The sequence below is a fragment of the Hemicordylus capensis genome, chromosome 2 (genome assembly GCF_027244095.1).
Source record: "Hemicordylus capensis ecotype Gifberg chromosome 2, rHemCap1.1.pri, whole genome shotgun sequence".
Classification (NCBI taxonomy): Eukaryota; Metazoa; Chordata; class Lepidosauria; order Squamata; family Cordylidae; genus Hemicordylus; species Hemicordylus capensis.
The window spans coordinates 97,990,657-98,008,395 of NC_069658.1; the positions used below are offsets into that span (position 1 = coordinate 97,990,657).

General features: G+C 42.3%; 1 protein-coding gene across 3 annotated transcripts; it reads left to right on the top strand.

Annotated features, from left to right (window-relative positions):
- Positions 1 to 98: 98 nt before the first annotated feature.
- QNG1 (Q-nucleotide N-glycosylase 1) lies at positions 99 to 17,593 on the top strand. 3 transcript variants are annotated; one of them, XM_053303809.1, is made up of 6 exons: positions 150 to 407; positions 3,343 to 3,502; positions 7,020 to 7,372; positions 10,961 to 11,220; positions 13,987 to 14,182; positions 17,040 to 17,593. In XM_053303809.1, the coding sequence occupies exons 3-6, from the start codon at positions 7,036 to 7,038 to the stop codon at positions 17,270 to 17,272; spliced, it is 1,026 nt and encodes a 341-aa protein (XP_053159784.1). In that variant the 5' UTR covers positions 150 to 407; positions 3,343 to 3,502; positions 7,020 to 7,035; the 3' UTR covers positions 17,273 to 17,593. The 3 variants fall into 3 exon arrangements, with proteins under 3 accessions (XP_053159785.1, XP_053159784.1, XP_053159783.1); XM_053303810.1 differs by lacking the exons at positions 3,343 to 3,502; positions 17,040 to 17,593 and adding an exon at positions 14,547 to 14,901 and having other exon boundaries at positions 99 to 407; XM_053303808.1 differs by lacking the exon at positions 3,343 to 3,502 and having other exon boundaries at positions 164 to 407.
- The last annotated feature ends 146 nt before the right edge of the window (positions 17,594 to 17,739 follow it).

Sequence of the window (17,739 nt, forward strand, 5' to 3'; positions counted from 1 at the left end):
TGCAAAAACGCGTGGCTTTTTCGCTAGTAACAAAACAGAACTACAGACGCTGCTGCTTTTAAGCACTAGAAGGAAATATATGCTTGGCCACCGGTTATTTATATGTAGCTAACCAAGACATTACTAACTTTGCTCAGAGTGACGAAGGTTATTTTGCTTCTCCTGCTGTAGAAGAGGAAGAAGCGTGGAAAACGTTGACCTCCGTGTGTCCTCCGCAGCCTCCAAGTCCTGTTTGTCTTCCGAGTCATGTAGCTTCCTATGCAAATATGGCTAATTTTGATTGGCGAGAGAAGGCGGGATGGATAGACGAAAGCGGGAAGAGAAGAGGCTTGCTTCCGTCTTTTGTCGTCTTGTAACCGGGTGCCTATTGAGAGATCGCATTAATATACTATCGGAGACCAGCGCAGGTAAGAGGGCTTTGGCCATGCAGAAACTAAAGATTATGCTTTCTTAGAAAAACTAAGGTGTGGGCTGATAGACTACTTGCTAGAAATGCACATGCGTACACATTTTTCATAGGCCCAGAAAGAACTGGCAAGCAGGCCTTGGCGGGCCACGTGGATGGAGAAACGCGAGAAGGAAGCGCTGTCCGCCATTTCCCTGCAGCCCTTCGCACGAAAGACGACCCAGACATATAGATATGAGTATGAATCATGGAAGAAACATAATTATAGAGTGGGCTGGGCTCCCCGCCTCAGCATTTTTTCTCGGTCTCCTAATTTTTTTTGCAAAGAAATAACTCGAATGTTACTTGCACTTAGGACTGATGGGAGCCAGATAAGCGCCATCTCCACCAAAAAAAACCTCATACTTTTAGGCTGGCTGCCGGGCTATTATAGTCTTGATACACACTCTAGATAGCTATGTGCTGCTTGGTGTAATTTAGTCCCATCTAAATTGCTTGGATTTGTCAAGCCTCTAGAAGCTGGCAGGCGCATGATGGGTTTGGCAGACAAAAGCACCTACTGCTGATATTCTGCTCCTGGTTGCTGTTTGCATACATACAAGGCTGTTAGAGCAACACTTTAAACATCTGAAAGGGATAGAATAAGGACAATCAATGCAGGAAGTTTGCATTAAATGCTGGGGATAGCCTGTTGTGTGGAAGAACACTTGGCAACAGGGCATAACTATAATAGGGCAAGGGGAGACAGTTGTCTGGGGGCCCACTGCCTTGGGGGGACCCCAGAGGCAAATCACATGACTGACTCCTCCAGTTGTGCATCCGCCCGGGCTTCATTCAGTTGTATTCATCCTCCGAAATTGATGTGAGTGTTAAGACCTGAAGCTACCAGAACAGCATGTCTTTCTCTAGTACCATTAAATGACTTGCATTGTCCACAATTTACAAAAACTTTTGTAAATAATTTAGGATGATGTTCTATTGTGGTGCATAGGAGATATATATTACTATGCTGCTTGTTAACACTATTCAGCCTCATTTAAGATTTCTTTACTTCATGAGCTGAGCTTCAGTGAGGGGGACATTTTAAAATCTTCTCTCTGGGCTCACTCCAACCTCGCTACGCCCCTGCTTGGCAAAGTGGTATCTTGCCCTGCTGCAGGATCTCTATGTTTTTCTATTCTATGAGTGACACCCCCATCCTAAAGCAGTGGCTCTAAATGTGTGACTGGAAGTGGAGATGGTTACCAGGGAGTTTAGAGCTGCTTTCTCATCTCCCAGAGCTATTAAACGGATTAGGAATTGGGAGTACCTTATATGAGATTTGTTGAATCAATCCTACTATAGCAAGACCCTTACAAGACTAAAGCAAGGCAGACAGTTTTCCCAGGCATAGCTAAGACATCAGCCAGTTCACTTGTTGTTCTGTCATTTACTATTCTGTCACAAACAAAACCTGGGGACCACTGTGAATAGATGTTAATGCAGAAAAGCAGAACATAGATTATATAAATACATAAGGTAAGCTGTTTGATAGGCAGTGTTCATTCTCATTCAAGGCAGATGAGTGGGAATAGGAGGAATCTCTAAACCTCGTAAAGGTTTGGGTGGGCCTATTAGGATGGTCCACCTAAAAAGGCTGCTGGACTCAGTCGGATTCCAAAAAGCCTTGGAGGGTTTTGAAGTTAGTGTGGCCAGTGATTCTGTCAATGCCGTGGTGGAAACCTGGAATATGGAACTCACCAGGGCAGTAGACATGATCGCTCTCTTCCGGCCTGCTTCGGCCCCTTGGTATACTGAGGAGTTGCAGGGGCTGAAGCGGCTGGGTAGGTGACTGGAACTCAAGTGGAGAAGAACTCGGCTCGAATCTGATAGGACACAGCATACAACCCATTTGAAGGCTTATGTGGTAGCGGTGCGTGCAGCAAAAAAAGATTTTGGTCTGCACACATTGCATCCGCAGGTTTGTGTTCAGCAGAGCAATCCCGGATTGCGAGGAGTTTAATTTCAGCTCCTTCTGGTTTAAATCAGTCCCTGGAGACATTCTGCTGTGACGGTTATAGTGTGAATTCTTTGCAAACAAAGTCTCCTGTGTCTGGCTGACTTGGACTCCACTATTTCTGCAGGGTCAATGAAGGGGGTGTCTAGCAATCCCTCTTGCAGTATTAGATTGGATCAGTTTCAGTCTGTGATTCCTGAGGATGTGGACAAGCTGCTCGGGGAGGTGCAGCCTACCACTTGTTCTCTGGATTCTTGCCTGACTTTGCTGCTTCTGTCCAGCAGGGAGACTGTTGGAGGTGGTCTAGTTAATATCATAAATGCATTGCTGAGGGAGTTTAGGGTGCCTCCTTGTCTGAAGGAGGCAATGGTTAGACATCTTAAGGAGCCTTCCCTGGACCCTTTAGTGATGGATAGTTATAGGCCAGTCTCCAATCTCCCTTGGTTGGGCAAGGTGATTGACAGGGTGTTGGCCAACCAGCTCCAGGCAGTTATGGAGGAAACTGGTTATCTAGACCCATTTCAAACTGGCTTTAGAGCTGGTTATGGGGTTGAGACAGCCTTGGTCGGCCTGATGGATGACCTTTACCGTGGAATCGACAGTGGGGGTGTGACTGTGCTGGTTCTTCTGGATCTTTCGGCGGTGTTCGATACCATCAACCATGGTATCCTTCTGGATCGCATGGGGGCGTTAGGGGGCACTGCATTGCTGTGGTTCCGCTCCTATCTCCTGGGTAGCTTCCAGATGGTGGAGCTTGGTGACAGTTGCTCCTCAAAATGGGAGCTGTTATATGGAGTCCCTCAGGGCTCCATTTTGTCACCAGTTCTTTTTAATGTCTACATGAAACTGCTGGGTGAAGTCATCAGAAGATTTGGTGCAGGGTGTTATCAGTATGCTGATGACACCCAAATCTACTTCTCCTTTTCGTCTTCATCATCAGGTAATGCCATTCATTTCCTAAATGCCTGCTTACAGCAGTAGTGTATGAAAGAGAACAAATTGAAACTGAATACAAGCAAGAAGGAGGTACTCATGGTAGGACCCAGAATTTGAGGGATGAGTTAGATCTTCCTGGAGTTACATCCCCGCAGAAGGAGCAGGTATGGAGCTTGGGAATACTGGACCCAGACCTCACCCTGGTATCTCAGGTGGAGGATACGGCCAGGAGTGCTTTCTATCGGCTTCGGCCGATTCGACAGCTGCGTCCATTCCTTGAAGAAAACGGCCTCAAAACAGTGGTGCATCAGCTGGTAATCTCCAGGCTTGACTTTTGAAATGCGCTCTACGTGGGGCTGCCTTTGTACGTAGTTCAGAAACTTCAGTTAGTTCAAAATGTGGCAGCCAGATTGGTCTCTGGGGCAACCCGGAGAGACCATATTATGCCTGTCTTAAAATAGCTGCACTGGTTGCCGATATGTTTCCGGGCAAAATACAAAGTGCTGGTTATTACTTTTAAAGCCCTGAACGGTTTAGGTATGAATTATCTTAGAGAGCACCTTCTTCTGCATGATCCACACCACACGTTAAGGTCATCTGAGGAAATCTGTCTCCAGTTACCACCGGTACGTCTGGTGGCCCATCTAGTTCAACATCCTGTTTCACACAGGGGCCCACCAGATCCTGCTGGAAGCCACAGGCAGGAGTTGAGGGCATGCCCTCTCTCCTGCTGTTACTCCCCTGCAACTGGTACTCAGAGGCATCCTGCCTTTGAGGCCTGAGGTGGCCTATAGCCCTCCAACTAGTAGCTGATGATAGACCTCTCCTCCATGAAGTTATCCAAACCCCTCTGAAAGCCATCCAGGTTGTGGGCTGTCACCACATCTTGTGGCAGAGAATTCCACAAGTTGATTATGCATTGTGTGAAAAAGTACTTCCATTTGTTGGTCCTAGATTTCCTGGCAATCAACTTCATGGAATGACCCCTGGTTCTAGTGTTATGTGAGAGGGAGAAGAATTTCTCTCTATCCACTTTCTCTACACCATGCATGATTTTATAGACCTCTATCACATCTCCCTGCAGTCGTCTTTTTTCTAAACTAAATAGCCCCAGGTGTTGTAGCCTAGCCTCATAAGAAAGGTGCTCTAGGCCCCTGATCATCTTGGTTGCCCTCTTCTGCACCTTTTCCAGTTCTACAATGTCCTTTCTTAGATGTGGTCACCAGAATTGTAGGCAGTACTCCAAGTGTGGCCTCACCATAGTTTTGTATAAGGGCATTATAATATTAGCAGTTTTATTTTCAATCCCCTTCCTAATTATCCCTAGCATGGAATTGGCCTTTTTTACAGCTGCTGCACATTGAGTCAACACTTCCAATGAGCTGTCCACCACAACCCCAAGATCCCTCTCCTGGTCAGTCACCAACAGCTCAGATCCCATGCAGGGTGGATTTGATTTAAATCAAACTGATTTAAATCACGATTTAAATCACTAGCAGGGTGGATAAAAATAAAAAAAATCTGATTTAAATCAAAAAAATCTGATTTAAATCAAAAATCAGATTTTTTTAATTTAAATCGGATTTTTTTGATTTAAATCGGATTTTTTTTATTTTTATCCACCCTGCTAGTGATTTAAATCGTGATTTAAATCAAATCCACCCTGCATCAGTGTATACTTGAAGTTGGGGTTCTTCATCCCAATGTGCATCACTTCACACTTGCCAACATTGAACCGCATTTTCCACTTTGTTGCCCTCTTACTCAGTTTGGAGAGATCCTTTCGGAGCTCCTCACAATCCATTTTGGATTTCTCTAGCCGAAAGTGTTTGGTAAATTGGTATCATCTGCAAATTTGGCCACCTCGCTGCTTACCCCTACTTACCATTTATGAATAAATTAAAAAGCACCAGTCCCAGTACAGATCCCTGGGGGACCCCACTTCTTACTTCCCTCCATTGTGAAAACTCTCCATTTATCCCTACCCTCTGTTTCCTGTCTTTCAACCAGTTAGCAATCCACACATGTACTTGTCCCTTATCCCATGACTGCTAAAATAGTTTTTATAGTTTTTTTAATTTTAACTGTTAATTTACTTTATTTTATTTTTATTTTTATGTAAACTGCCCTGAGCCATTTTTGGAAGTGCAGCATAGAAATTAACCAATCAATCAAATAAATAAATAAGAAAGGTAGGAATACTGATCACCAACACGACTGATCAACGCATACAACCATTGGGGAGAAGCCAACATCCTTCCAAGCAATTGCTTGTACTTCTATTGAAAACCCTGGCATGTAAGGGTCAGTCTGTTTTCCCATCTATCCTTTCCTCAACGCTCTTACTCTGGCCCTTAAAAACTAGGGTTGCCCTTTGAATGATGCACCCTGAAAACCACATACTATAACAGGTTGAACCCTTTACTTGTTGTGCCTATGGACAATTATTTGCTTGACTTGAAGCAAGTTACCATGTCTGGATTTGAAGAATCTCAGTTCCTTATTCACTATCCAATCTATAGCTGGATAAATCAGGGCCGATTCACACACAGATCACTCAATGATCTATCACTTAAAGACCCATATGTGCAAAATGTCTCTATTGAAAAGCATTGGGTTTGAGGTGATACAAAAGCACTGTCTGCTCTGTGATGGCTATTCAATCATGAGAAACCTCACAGGTGAAATAATGAAATAATAATTCCTTTTGTCCACTGTACTAATAGTCCCCAGGTAATGTCTGACCTCACCCCCACCCTTCTTCCCCTGGTACGGCCATCTCTTTCTCTGGTTAGGTGTGATCAAGAGCTGCTGCTTCTCCTCCCTCCCCTCAGATAATGTCATATTCCACAGATAGTCCAGATTGGAGCTGTCTGTGATGTTCAATATATAGGTGCCAAAGACAAGAGCAAAAAGGTTGCCACTTTTTAAAAGCTCTGCTGCCAAGATCCAATAAGGCTGTGATTCTATGAAAGAGAGAAAAGAAGTGGAGACCACCTCAAAGGTGACAGAAGACAATTTATTCCTTAGTATATATTGTCTTCCATGGAATATTTTTGAGATGGTATGGAAGACAAGACAGTTTTGACTTCTCCTTGAAAGTACTGATTCAGAGTCTCCTGAGGAAGCAATCGTAAAAACACATTTGGCAATGCATTGTCTATTGAGGTGATCTCCCCTTTTCATACTTCTGTAGTGCTGTGCATATTTACTTGTGGCTAAGTACCCTTGAACTCCCTGGAGCTTTCTTCAGGCGTAAGATTGGCTGTGAGATTTGGAGTGACTGGATAGAGTAGCCTGATTGTCACAGAATGAATGACTGTATCTTTCGGATATGGTGTCAGTTCTACCATGTGTTGAATGGTGTTGTACTTGCAGTCAGGGTGGATTTGATTTAAATCAAACTGATTTAAATCACAATTTAAATCACTAGCAGGGTGGATAAAAATAAAAAAAATCTGATTTAAATCAAAAAAATCCGATTTTTTTGATTTAAATCGGATTTTTGATTTAAATCGGATTTTTTGATTTAAATCGGATTTTTTGATTTTTATCCACCCTGCTAGTGATTTAAATCGTGATTTAAATTGTGATTTAAATCAGTTTGATTTAAATCAAATCCACCCTGCTTGCAGTTCTTCTTGTTATACAGGAGTAACAGACAAAATTTTCTTTATTCAGAAACCTAAGGAAGAACATGGAAGCACTGCTGAACCCTAGACACTCTGCCAAGTTTATAGCAGAAAACAGCAAAGATGTGTTCATTGAAGAAGATGGAGTACGAAAAGTTTCAGAGATGTTGTTTGATAAAGTCTTGGAGAAAGAGTTTAGTGTGGCTGGTTGGAAGTCTTCTCATGAACTAAACCCTCAAGCAGTGAGTGAAGATGCAGTGAATTGGGTGTTTCTCGCTGATGCACTCAATTTTTCCTTTTGGTCCGAACGCGAAGACCAGAAATGTTTGGTGAAGTATAAAGGCAAAACATACAGCGGTTACTGGACTCTTTGTGCTGCCATCAACAGAGCACTTGATGAAGGTTAGTTTCTAATTTTTCAAATGGAAGGAAAGCCTGTAGCTGAAATAATCCTTATTTAGGAGCGAATTGTAAAGCTCAGTCCTGATTTCAAGGCAACATTTTGCTAACTTTGCATCAGTCCACTTCAGATTTAGAATTGGATGCTGTAGTCACTTGGACAAGTAATAAGAATTCTATATGTGTGTTGTCCAAAACAGATTGATTACCTGGGTAGAAGGGGAGGGGGAGCATGGCGCTATGGCTCTTGTGAGGCAAGCCCTGAACTTGAGGAGAGCAGGGGCTGAAGCTAGCTGGCATGCTCCTTTTCTCCACCCAGGTACATTGTACCCATTTTGATGACGCAAAGCTAAAGCTAACATATAAGCAGCATTGTTACCTGAAACAAGCATGCCTCCTTATGCTTAACACGCAGTGTGCTAAACCAGGGGTCCCTAAACTTTTTGAAGTGTACCACTTCTGCTGCAGACATTCAGCTCAGGTACTCCCTTAGAGATCTTGCACACACACACACACAAATTTGAATGTTACATTTATTTATTTATTATATTTTTATACCACCTGATATGTACATCTCTAGGTGGAGTACACAGTCTAAAACAATATAAAAAGTAACTGATTAAAATCCACGGAACACAATTAAACAATCACATAAAACAGTTATTAAAACAAATTATTAAAATTAATTCTAATTAAAAGCCTGCGAGAACAAGTGAGTCTTGAGAGTCTTTCTGAAACAGAGAAGAAGATCCTCTTATTTCAGCAGGGAGCATGTTCCAAAGCCCCAGGGCAGCCACAGAAAAAGCACAGTTCTGGGTCATCATCAGATGAGCCAGTGGCAACTGTAACCAGATCTCTCCAGAAAATCGTAACAGGAGACTGGCAGTGTTCCCTCTAACAGGGATTCTCAGATCCCTGTTGACTACAACTCCCAGAATCCCCAAGCAAAAGCCATTGCAGCTGGGGATTCTGGGAGTTGTAGTCAACAACATCTGAGAATGCTTGTTAGAGGGAACACTGGCGGCAATGTTCATGACAAAGAAGGCGCTCTCTTAAAAACCCTGGGCCCAAGTCATTAAGGGCTTTTTAGGTAATAACCAGTACTTTGTATTTTGCCTGGCAGCCAGTGCAGTTCTTTTAAAATTGGTGTTATGTGGTCCCTTGGTGTTGTCCTGGAGACTAATCTGGCTGCCGTATTCTGTACCAATGGTAGTTTCCGGACTACGTAAAAGTCAGCCCCACGTAGAGTGCATTACAGTAGTCAAGCCTGGAGGTTACCAGCATATGTACCACTGTTTTAAGGTCACTTACCTCCAGAAATGGGTGTTGCTGATATATCAGCTGAGGCTGATAAAAAGCACTCCTAGCCACTCCCTCAATTTGAGAAACCAGGGAGAGCTTTGGGTCCAGGAGCACTCACAAGCTACATTCCTGATCTTTCAGGGGGAGTGTAACCCCATCTAGAACAGGCAGATCTAAACCATCTCTCGGATCCCAACTCCTGACCATCAGTACCTCCATCTTATTTGGATTCAACTTCAGTTTGTTATCCCTCATCCAGCCCCTTACTGCCTCCAGGCAGGCATTTAGGGAAGATACGCCATTTCCTAATGAGGTCAATATGGAGAAGTAGATCTGGGTGTCATCAGCATATTGATAACATCCTGCACCAAACCTCCTGATGATCTGTCCCAGTGGTTTTATGTAGCTGTTAAAGAGCATTGTAGACAGTAGGGAGCCTTGTGGAACTTCACACTTTAGTTCTCACTTTGCAGAACAACAGTCTCCAAGTGATACCATCTGGAATCTACCAGAGAGGTAGGAATGGAACCACAGTATAACAGTACCACCCGATCTCACTCCCTCAGGCGGTCCAGGAGGATACCATGGTCAATGGTATCAAAAGCCACAGAGAGATCCAAAAGGATCAGCAGGGTCGTACTCCCTCTGTGGATAGCCAGTTGGGGATCATCTGTCAGGCCAACCAAGGTGGTCTCAACCCCATAGCCCACACAAAAACCAGTTTGAAATGGGTCTAGATAATCTGCATCATCCAAAACTGCCTAGATGACAGGATGACAGCCACTCCCCACTTTCCACCCAAATAATTTGTGTGTGCACACAAATTTAAATGCTACAGTTGAGGTGACAGCCACTCCCCGCCCCCCACCTCATCCAAATAAGAGGACACAGCCACAATCAATATAATGATCTGCTTAGAGATAAGTCAAGCCTTAATTTGTTATAATTATGATGATCATGGCGTACAGCTCATGAAAACCCCAAATCCACAATCTCAGAAAATTAGAATATTACATGGAACCAAGAAGACAAGGATTGAAGAATAGAACAATATCGGACCTCTGAAAAGTATACAGTGTACTGTGTTTGATTGGCCAGCAAACTCGCCTGACCTGACCCCATAGAGAATCTATGGGACATTGCCAAGAGAAGGATGAGAGACATGAGACCAAACAATGCAGAATTGCTGAAGGCAGCTAATGAAGCATCCTGGTCTTCCATAATACCTCATCAGTGCCACAGGCTGATAGCATCCATGCCACGCCGTATTGAGGCAGTAATTGCTGCAAAAGGGGCCCAAACCAAGTACTGAATACATATGCATGCTTATACTTTTCAGAGGTCCGATATTGTTCTATTCTTCAATCCTTGTCTTCTTGGTTCCATGTAATATTCCAATTTTCTGAGATTGTGGATTTGGGGTTCTCATGAGCTGTACGCCATGAATACATATGCATGCTTATACTTTTCAGAGGTCCGATATTGTTCTATTCTTCAATCCTTGTCTTCTTGGTTCCATGTAATATTCCAATTTTCTGAGATTGTGGATTTGGGGTTCTCATGAGCTGTACGCCATGATCATCACAATTATAACAAATTAAGGCTTGACTTATCTCGCTTTGCATGTAATGCGTCTGTCTCATATATCAGTTTCACCTTTTAATTTGCATTACTGAAATTAATGGACTTTTGCACGATATTCTAATTTTCCGAGTTTCACCTGTACATAAAAAATCAGAACATACGCTACTATCATAAGTACAGAATGCTCAGACAAATCATTAGGGAAATAGAAGTGGAACAGATGGGTGGACTATAGCACCCATACCTTCTGGAGGCAGTAGCTGCCCTTGGGAACAAGGGCAAATCTAAGCGAAATCTAAGTAATAATTGTGTGAGTAGGACTGAGGCCTGTTTAGTAACTATAAAATGACACATTGGGTAGTCATGAGGATATGCAGGGAGTGGCGAGGGCAGTGCTCAGCTTCCTGTCTGTTAGGGGCTTCACATCACTTCATAGTGTTGGGAGCTGCCTATTCTACACAAGTGCTGGATTTATAAATCCATTGGTGGCAACTCAGCAGCACTCTTTTGTGCGCACGCGCGCACACACACACACTCGCAATTCCTTCTAGCAGGGGGTGTGCCAACGCGTTTTTATGCATTGGTCAACTGACCTGGGAACAAGCTGTTGCCTTAATAATTGGTGAAAGTGAACTTTGTTCCTTTCTAGCGAGGCTCTAAATAAACAGACGACTTCTCTCTCTTATTGTTCTCGACTTTCTGAAGGAATACCCATTACGAGTGCTGCTTACTATGCCACCATGACCCTGGACCAGGTGAAGCATGCATTTCGCTCAGATACTGAAGTTCCTATGCCTTTGATTGAAGAGCGGCATCGGGTGCTGAATGAGACGGGGACAGTCCTCCTGGAGAAATTTGGAGGCTCTTTTCTCACATGCGTAAAGAAAAGTGGAAAAAGTGCCCAGAAATTGCTACAGATAATAGTGGAGAACTTCCCATCATTCAGAGATGAAGCTATATTTCAGGTAAGTTTCTTGTGCTTGGCAATGTTCAGTGTTGCCAACTAGAGTACCTCATCAGAGATTGTGGTTAGTATTCACCTTTAGTGAAGTGGTGCACCATTTGCAAAAGCTCGTTCTGTGAATGGGAAGAGAATTCTGGTCATGCAAAGACCTCTTGTGTACCTACAAGTCTCCTTTTGTGAATGGAAGGCACTTCTGCTGATGGAGGCTGCTTTGGTAAAGAACTGGATGCTTAATGATTCTTGACTGTGGTGGTGGCAGCAGCAGTGACTTTGGCTCATTTGGGAAGGGAGCACTCCTAATTTGCTTGGATTCAAAAGTGTTTAGATGTTAATTGTTTCTAACTACTAGCACGCACGCACACAACACCCACAAGTATTCTGTTAAAAATTCAGTTTAAACATTCCTAACTATTATGCAGTGATATTTTATTGCCTGAACAGAACAGTCTGGACATCATGCCAAACCATGGTTGGCACTAATCCCAGTTTAGAATGCAGGGCCAGCCTTAGGGTGGGCGAGCTGGACGATCACCCAGGGGGCACCTACCCGAAGGGGGCACCGAACTGAACTTGGTGGCTGGCTGTTTGTTGAGTGTATTGTCTGCAGTGAGCTATGGAGTGGGGGGGAGCAGTGTCTAGTCTTTTATTCAAAGTTCCACAGGTTGTTTGGTATCTCACACACACACACACCCCAAGTATCACACCCACCCACCCCTCAAGTTTCCAGTGTAATGTATTTTGTGGTAGATAAAAATCAGTGGAATACTTTGTGGGAGCAACTTGAGAGCCAACAAGCTAAGCATGGCAGGTCAGGTGGGTGGAGACACTGCTCATCCAGGTGCTGCAGTTGCCTGGCAGGTGGAGCAATACTATGATTTGTCAGGAAACCATAGTTTCTGATTTGGGTTTGCTAGATAATAGCAAACCACAATTTATCAGTTTGGACAGAACCCTAAGCCATAATGAACCATAGATTGGCACAAAGCCTGAACTGAGCCAGCATGGTCATTGATCTTTTTAAAGTTCATGCCTTATATTTTAAAAATGTTTATTACATTCTCTTTTCTGATTAAAATAAACTCTTCAATAAATATGCTTTGTATTTCCAGGACTAATAAAATGCTTTGGTGTAGCATGCTTTCAGAAAAAGCGGAGTGCTTTCAAAATCCAAGGCTAATGAAAAGAAACAGTAAAAAAGAACCAACTGTAGAATAAAAATCGGGTCATGCACCTTCATGCATTTGGATTGTCACCTTAAGACAGAATCTTCTGTTTTTTCTCTGACCAAGTTGTGTGTTCTGAAGGCAGACCAAATTTTCACCACTGTTATAACAAAATGGATCCTAGTGTCTGATCACATTGTCAACCCAGTTTCCGTAGCAACAGGCTGAGATCTTGCAAAACAGAGCTTTGCAGGAGGGAGTGTGAGATGGGATTAAAGTGGTGAAGATAAATTAGATTTCACAAACAAAACATAAAGTAAAATTGTAACAAATGAAATCTATGTCCAGGTTCCAAATGTATCATTTTGAAGTGAAGCCCCATTGATTTCAATGTGATTTCCATGTAACTCTCAAAATATAGTCTTAATATTTTCTGCTTTTATTACAAGGGTCTTTGGGATCTTGGTCAATGTGTCTTAGACATATTTTTTCCCCTCCAGAGCATGAGTGGCAGAAGCTAAAAGCCATATTATTCAGCTGAGGGCTATATTAGAAATAAAGTAAAGTTGTTCCATCAAGTTGGTGTCGACTCCTGGTGACCACAGAGCCCTGTGGTTTTCTTTGGTGGAATACAGGAGGGGTTTATCATTGCCTCCTCCTGCGCAGTATGAGATGATGCCTTCCAGCACCTTCCTATATCACTGCTGGGTGTTTCCCATATTCTGGGAAACATACCAGCAGGGATTCAATCCAGCAACCTCTTGCTTGCTAGGCAAGTCATTTCCCCACCACTGCACCATTAGGTGGCTATATTAGAAATACTAAGACTCGGTCTGCCTTCAGAACACACAACTTGGTCAGAGAAAAAACAGAAGATTCTGTCTTAAGGTAACAATCCAAATGCATAAAGGTGCAATCAAGTGTTTATAGTTTGCACAGTCTGGTAATACGTAGTCAACATAAACTGCATACAGCATTACTTTAAGGAAGTTGTTGGATATAAAGCTGTGAACATTTTGCAATCTGCTCAGCAATATAGTGAATCATTTGACATCATGGTTTGGTTTCTCGGTAATAACGATATTGGGTTGTATTGAAACTAGTGCAAGCAGGAGAAAGATTGTGGAAGGGAACTTTTCCATCCCCCAGTACCCCCAGAACTTCAGCTGCAACCTGTGGCATATCAGAACTGAAGAAAGAACTGTCACTAGGAAGGTTTAAATGCATTTTTTCTGAAAACCACTTCAGAAACTTTGTTCCAAAATAAGACCTGTTTAATTTTGTAGTTTTATTTTTTCTCTCCCCATTATATGTGGCAGGGTTGCAAATATTACTAAGAAATTAAACACATACACAAGACATGCCAGAAATGTAACTTTAGCTTATTTTTCTGCCTTAACCAGTGTGTGAAGGATGCACAATGATATTCAAAATGTGTGGCCCAACTACCTGTTGCACAAAGGGGAGACTAACATCTGCTGCCAGCATATTGAGGGTTTGTTTTGTTTTCCCTGTTGGAAACAAGTATCCACACCTCTGTATAAAGCTTGTTGAAACCAACCTTCAAGCATTATAATGTCTTTTATTTTTCCTTTGCCTGTCAGGGTAAAAAGGTGGCTTTTTACAAACGCGCACAGATCCTTATAGCTGATACCTGGAGTGTATTAGAGGGAAAAGGAGATGGCCAGTTCAGTGACATTTCCAGTGTGACTATATTTGCCGATTATAGAATACCGCAGGTCCTTGTTCACTTGGGAGCAATGAAATATTCTGATGAACTAATGAAAACTCTTAAGGAAGGTATGTAACTTTATGGAATATTGTCTAGAATTTATTTTATTACTGGAAAGCTTTTATAAATTTTATGTGTTCACATAACAAAAGCCTACACTTTTTAGTGGCAGTGATAAACACATTATAGGCCTAGACCTATTACAGGCACCTTTTCCATCCCATGGAAGTTTAGTGCTAAATGGAATCTGTAATTAAAGTACAGTAACTTAATCCTCCCTCATACAAGACTCTGATAATTACTCTCTGCCAAATCTCCTGTAGTCTCAGTATTTCATTCATGGAACATACTCTCCACTTTAGTAGCAAGGAATTGAAAGTTTCCTTTGTAATGGATGGAAATATAAGAGGATTTATTTTTAATTACTTCCAGCAAACCATGAGCACAGGATTTTGTACTGAACCAAGAGTATACTTGCATCTTTACAGGTTGGTTGTTGACTGCTCAGACCCTGTTACTTACAGTTCACTCTGTCGCAGTCTTGGTCTTCCTTCTCATTTTTCTTAAATAAAATTGGCAGGGAGTGGATAAAGTACTTCAGTCACATAGCTTGTACACTGCCCAGAGCCTTCAGATGGGGCGGTTTATAAAGGAAATAAATAAATAAATAGCTAATTTAACAGTTGATTTGTATGGGGATTGAAAATTTGCCTTTGATAGACCTGTAAAATTTTATAGTCCCTGCAGCAATTCCTGTTGCAGTACTTTAAAGCCCCTGCTGTAACAGGAATTCCATGACATTGTGTGTGCTTTTTAAAAATAAAGCTAATTCATTACAGATAGTTGCCAGTGCTGAGCCTTGCAGGCAGATGTTTTCTCTCCCAAAGATATGTTTTCTCTCAAAATTCAAGGTAAAATTATGTATTAATTGATGGCAATATGTACCTTGTTCACTTACATCTCTCTGTCGCCTATTTTTCTAGGTGATTTCATTACTCTTACAGGCCTTAATTTATCATACATTCATGTTCTTGGTTTGCCTGCTGCAACATCTAACTGTTGCTAGAGATATGTTAGAGGCCATTTATTCCCCTTCTTGCATTACTCAAAACCAACAGAGTAAGCAAGATATGGAGAAATAGCCACAGTTGAAAAGGATAGTTGCAGTGGCCTAGTGGGAACGGCTCAGTCAGGTTCTCACTTCCTTAAGCTACACATAGTTACTTTGTCTCCTGATGCAACCTCACAAATCCCACTCAGAGTATCCCCTTTTTTTATACAGAGGACATGATTGTTAAGAACATAGGAAGCTGCCTTATACTGAGTCAGACCATTTGGTCTATCTAGCTCAGTATTGTCTTCACAGACTGGCAGGAAATGTTGCATGTCTTTATCTCTCAGAAGCTCCATGAAGCAGGCAACCTTAAGTGTTGGTTAAGACCTTCTCATAATGTCCTCCCAAATTCACTCAAAGACCCTCATTTCTCCATAAAGCATGGCTTCATTTTTGTGTGCATACTCAGCTTGAGGGTCCTTGTGTTCCTTATTTCAGAGGGTTAAAATCCAAAGAGTCCCCATGCATGTGCCCAAGCACTTTTTTGTATGCAGTGGCTTTTATTACTGCAGCTCCTTGTCCTGCATCTGATTCTTGTGGGTTCCTTAACTTCGGGAGGCCAGTGCATGAGGCAATGCAGTAAGAAGCGGGGACTTGGCAGTATTACCCACAGTTCTTTGAGTCCTTCCCAAATAATGTTGTCCCTTCCTTAAGGGGCTTTAGTGTCTCATTCCCAGTTGTAAAGAGTGATGTACATCTCCTATTTCCCCCCCTTCAATTTCTTTTACTTATTTCCTAGGGAAAAAGATCTGGACTGAAACAGGCTAAGTTTGATTCATATCAGCAGAGTCACATGAAGCTTAAGGGGCACTGACAGTTCTTGGGACCCAGTGCCAAAGAAAGAAAGAATCTCTGGGGATGGGGCTGTAGCTCAATGGCAGAGCATCTGCTTTTCATGCAGAAGTTTCCAGGTTTAATCCTTGGTATCTTCAGGTAGGGCTGGGAAGCATACCTGCCTGAAAACTGGAGAGCTCCTGTCAGTCAGAGTAGACAGTACTGAGCTGAATGGACCAACGTTCTGACTCAGATAGCAGTTTCCCATGTCAATCTTTACAGCCCTCATTGACATGCTCACAGATGTTAAGTACATCTTTTGGGTTCTTCAGCTTTGGGAGGCCAGTGCATGAGGCGTGAGTTAATGAGAGGAGAGCTGGTCTTCTGGTAGCAAGCATGAGTTGTCCCCTTAGCTAAGCAGGGTCCACCCTGGTTGCATCTGAATGGGAGACTTGATGTGTGAGCACTGTAAGATATTCCCCTCAGGGGATGGAGGCGCACTGGGAAAAGCATCAAGGTTCCAAGTTCCCTCCCTGGCTTCTTCAAGATAGGGCTGAGAGAGATTCCTGCCTACAGCCTTGGAGAAGCCGCTGCCAGTCTGTGAAGACAATACTGAGCTAGATAGACCAATGGTCTGACTCAGTATATGGCAGCTTCCTATATTTGTACTGTAACAGGAATTATATAATAGCACATATTACCAAAAATATCATAAGATCCTTTTGTCTATATTGTAATTACAATGAACAAAATAAAACAGGAGGAAGACTGAGTGAGACTTGGGGGTCTGAATCCTGTTTTAAACCTCTTCACTCTCAAATATATCACTTCTTACCACATCAGTTTAACAGTGTAGCCCCTGCTTTACAAATTAATCACTTGAAAATGTGAATGATCCTGAGTAAAATCCAATGGGTTATGTATAAGTAGAACAAAACAGTATACAGCAATAGGAAGGTGTGGTATCCTGTAAGTTCTCTCTCTCTCCAGCTTTTCAAATGCATATAAATCTCTTTGATGACTTCTATATCCTTCAGGGCACATGCTCCAGTCTGGAGACAAGCAGGAGGTAGAGATCCGAGGCTGCTCTATTTGGTGCTGTGAGCTCATTTGCAATCACTTGCTAGACCTTTATAAAAAGAAAGAGGAAAACATGAGTGAGAAGATCAATGCAGTTCTTCTTGATTATTATCTCTGGGACTACGCTCGGGATCATCGGGAAGACATGAAAGGAATTCCCTTTCACCGTGTACGTTGCATTTACTATTAGTATCATTTTGTGAATGATACTTGTCACATATCAGTAATATAAATACTGTTTTTTTTCTGTATACAAATTTGAAACTTGCAAACAATAATTTGCGAGCCTTCTAATTTTTCTTTCAGATACTGTTCTTTTAATAGCTCTTATATCTCCTTTATATCACAGAAAAGGCATTTTCCTGTAATGTTATAGTTTTGAATACTGATCTTTGTTTGTATGATTAGTTTATTTCAAGCTGTACTGTTTCTCTAATTAGTAAACTCAAGTTGATGTTTGCTTTCAGGCAAATTGTTTTTTGTATTCAATTAAAAAAATTCAGATTTCTCAGTTATATCTCCTCATAAGTTATTTTACAAGTGAGCCGAATCTGGTGCCCTGACTGCCCTCCTCAGACTACTTTAAACATTTGCTGAAGCTGGCTGTGGTCTACCAAGGCTTACTGCATGCAGACTATGACACATGCCACAACACTC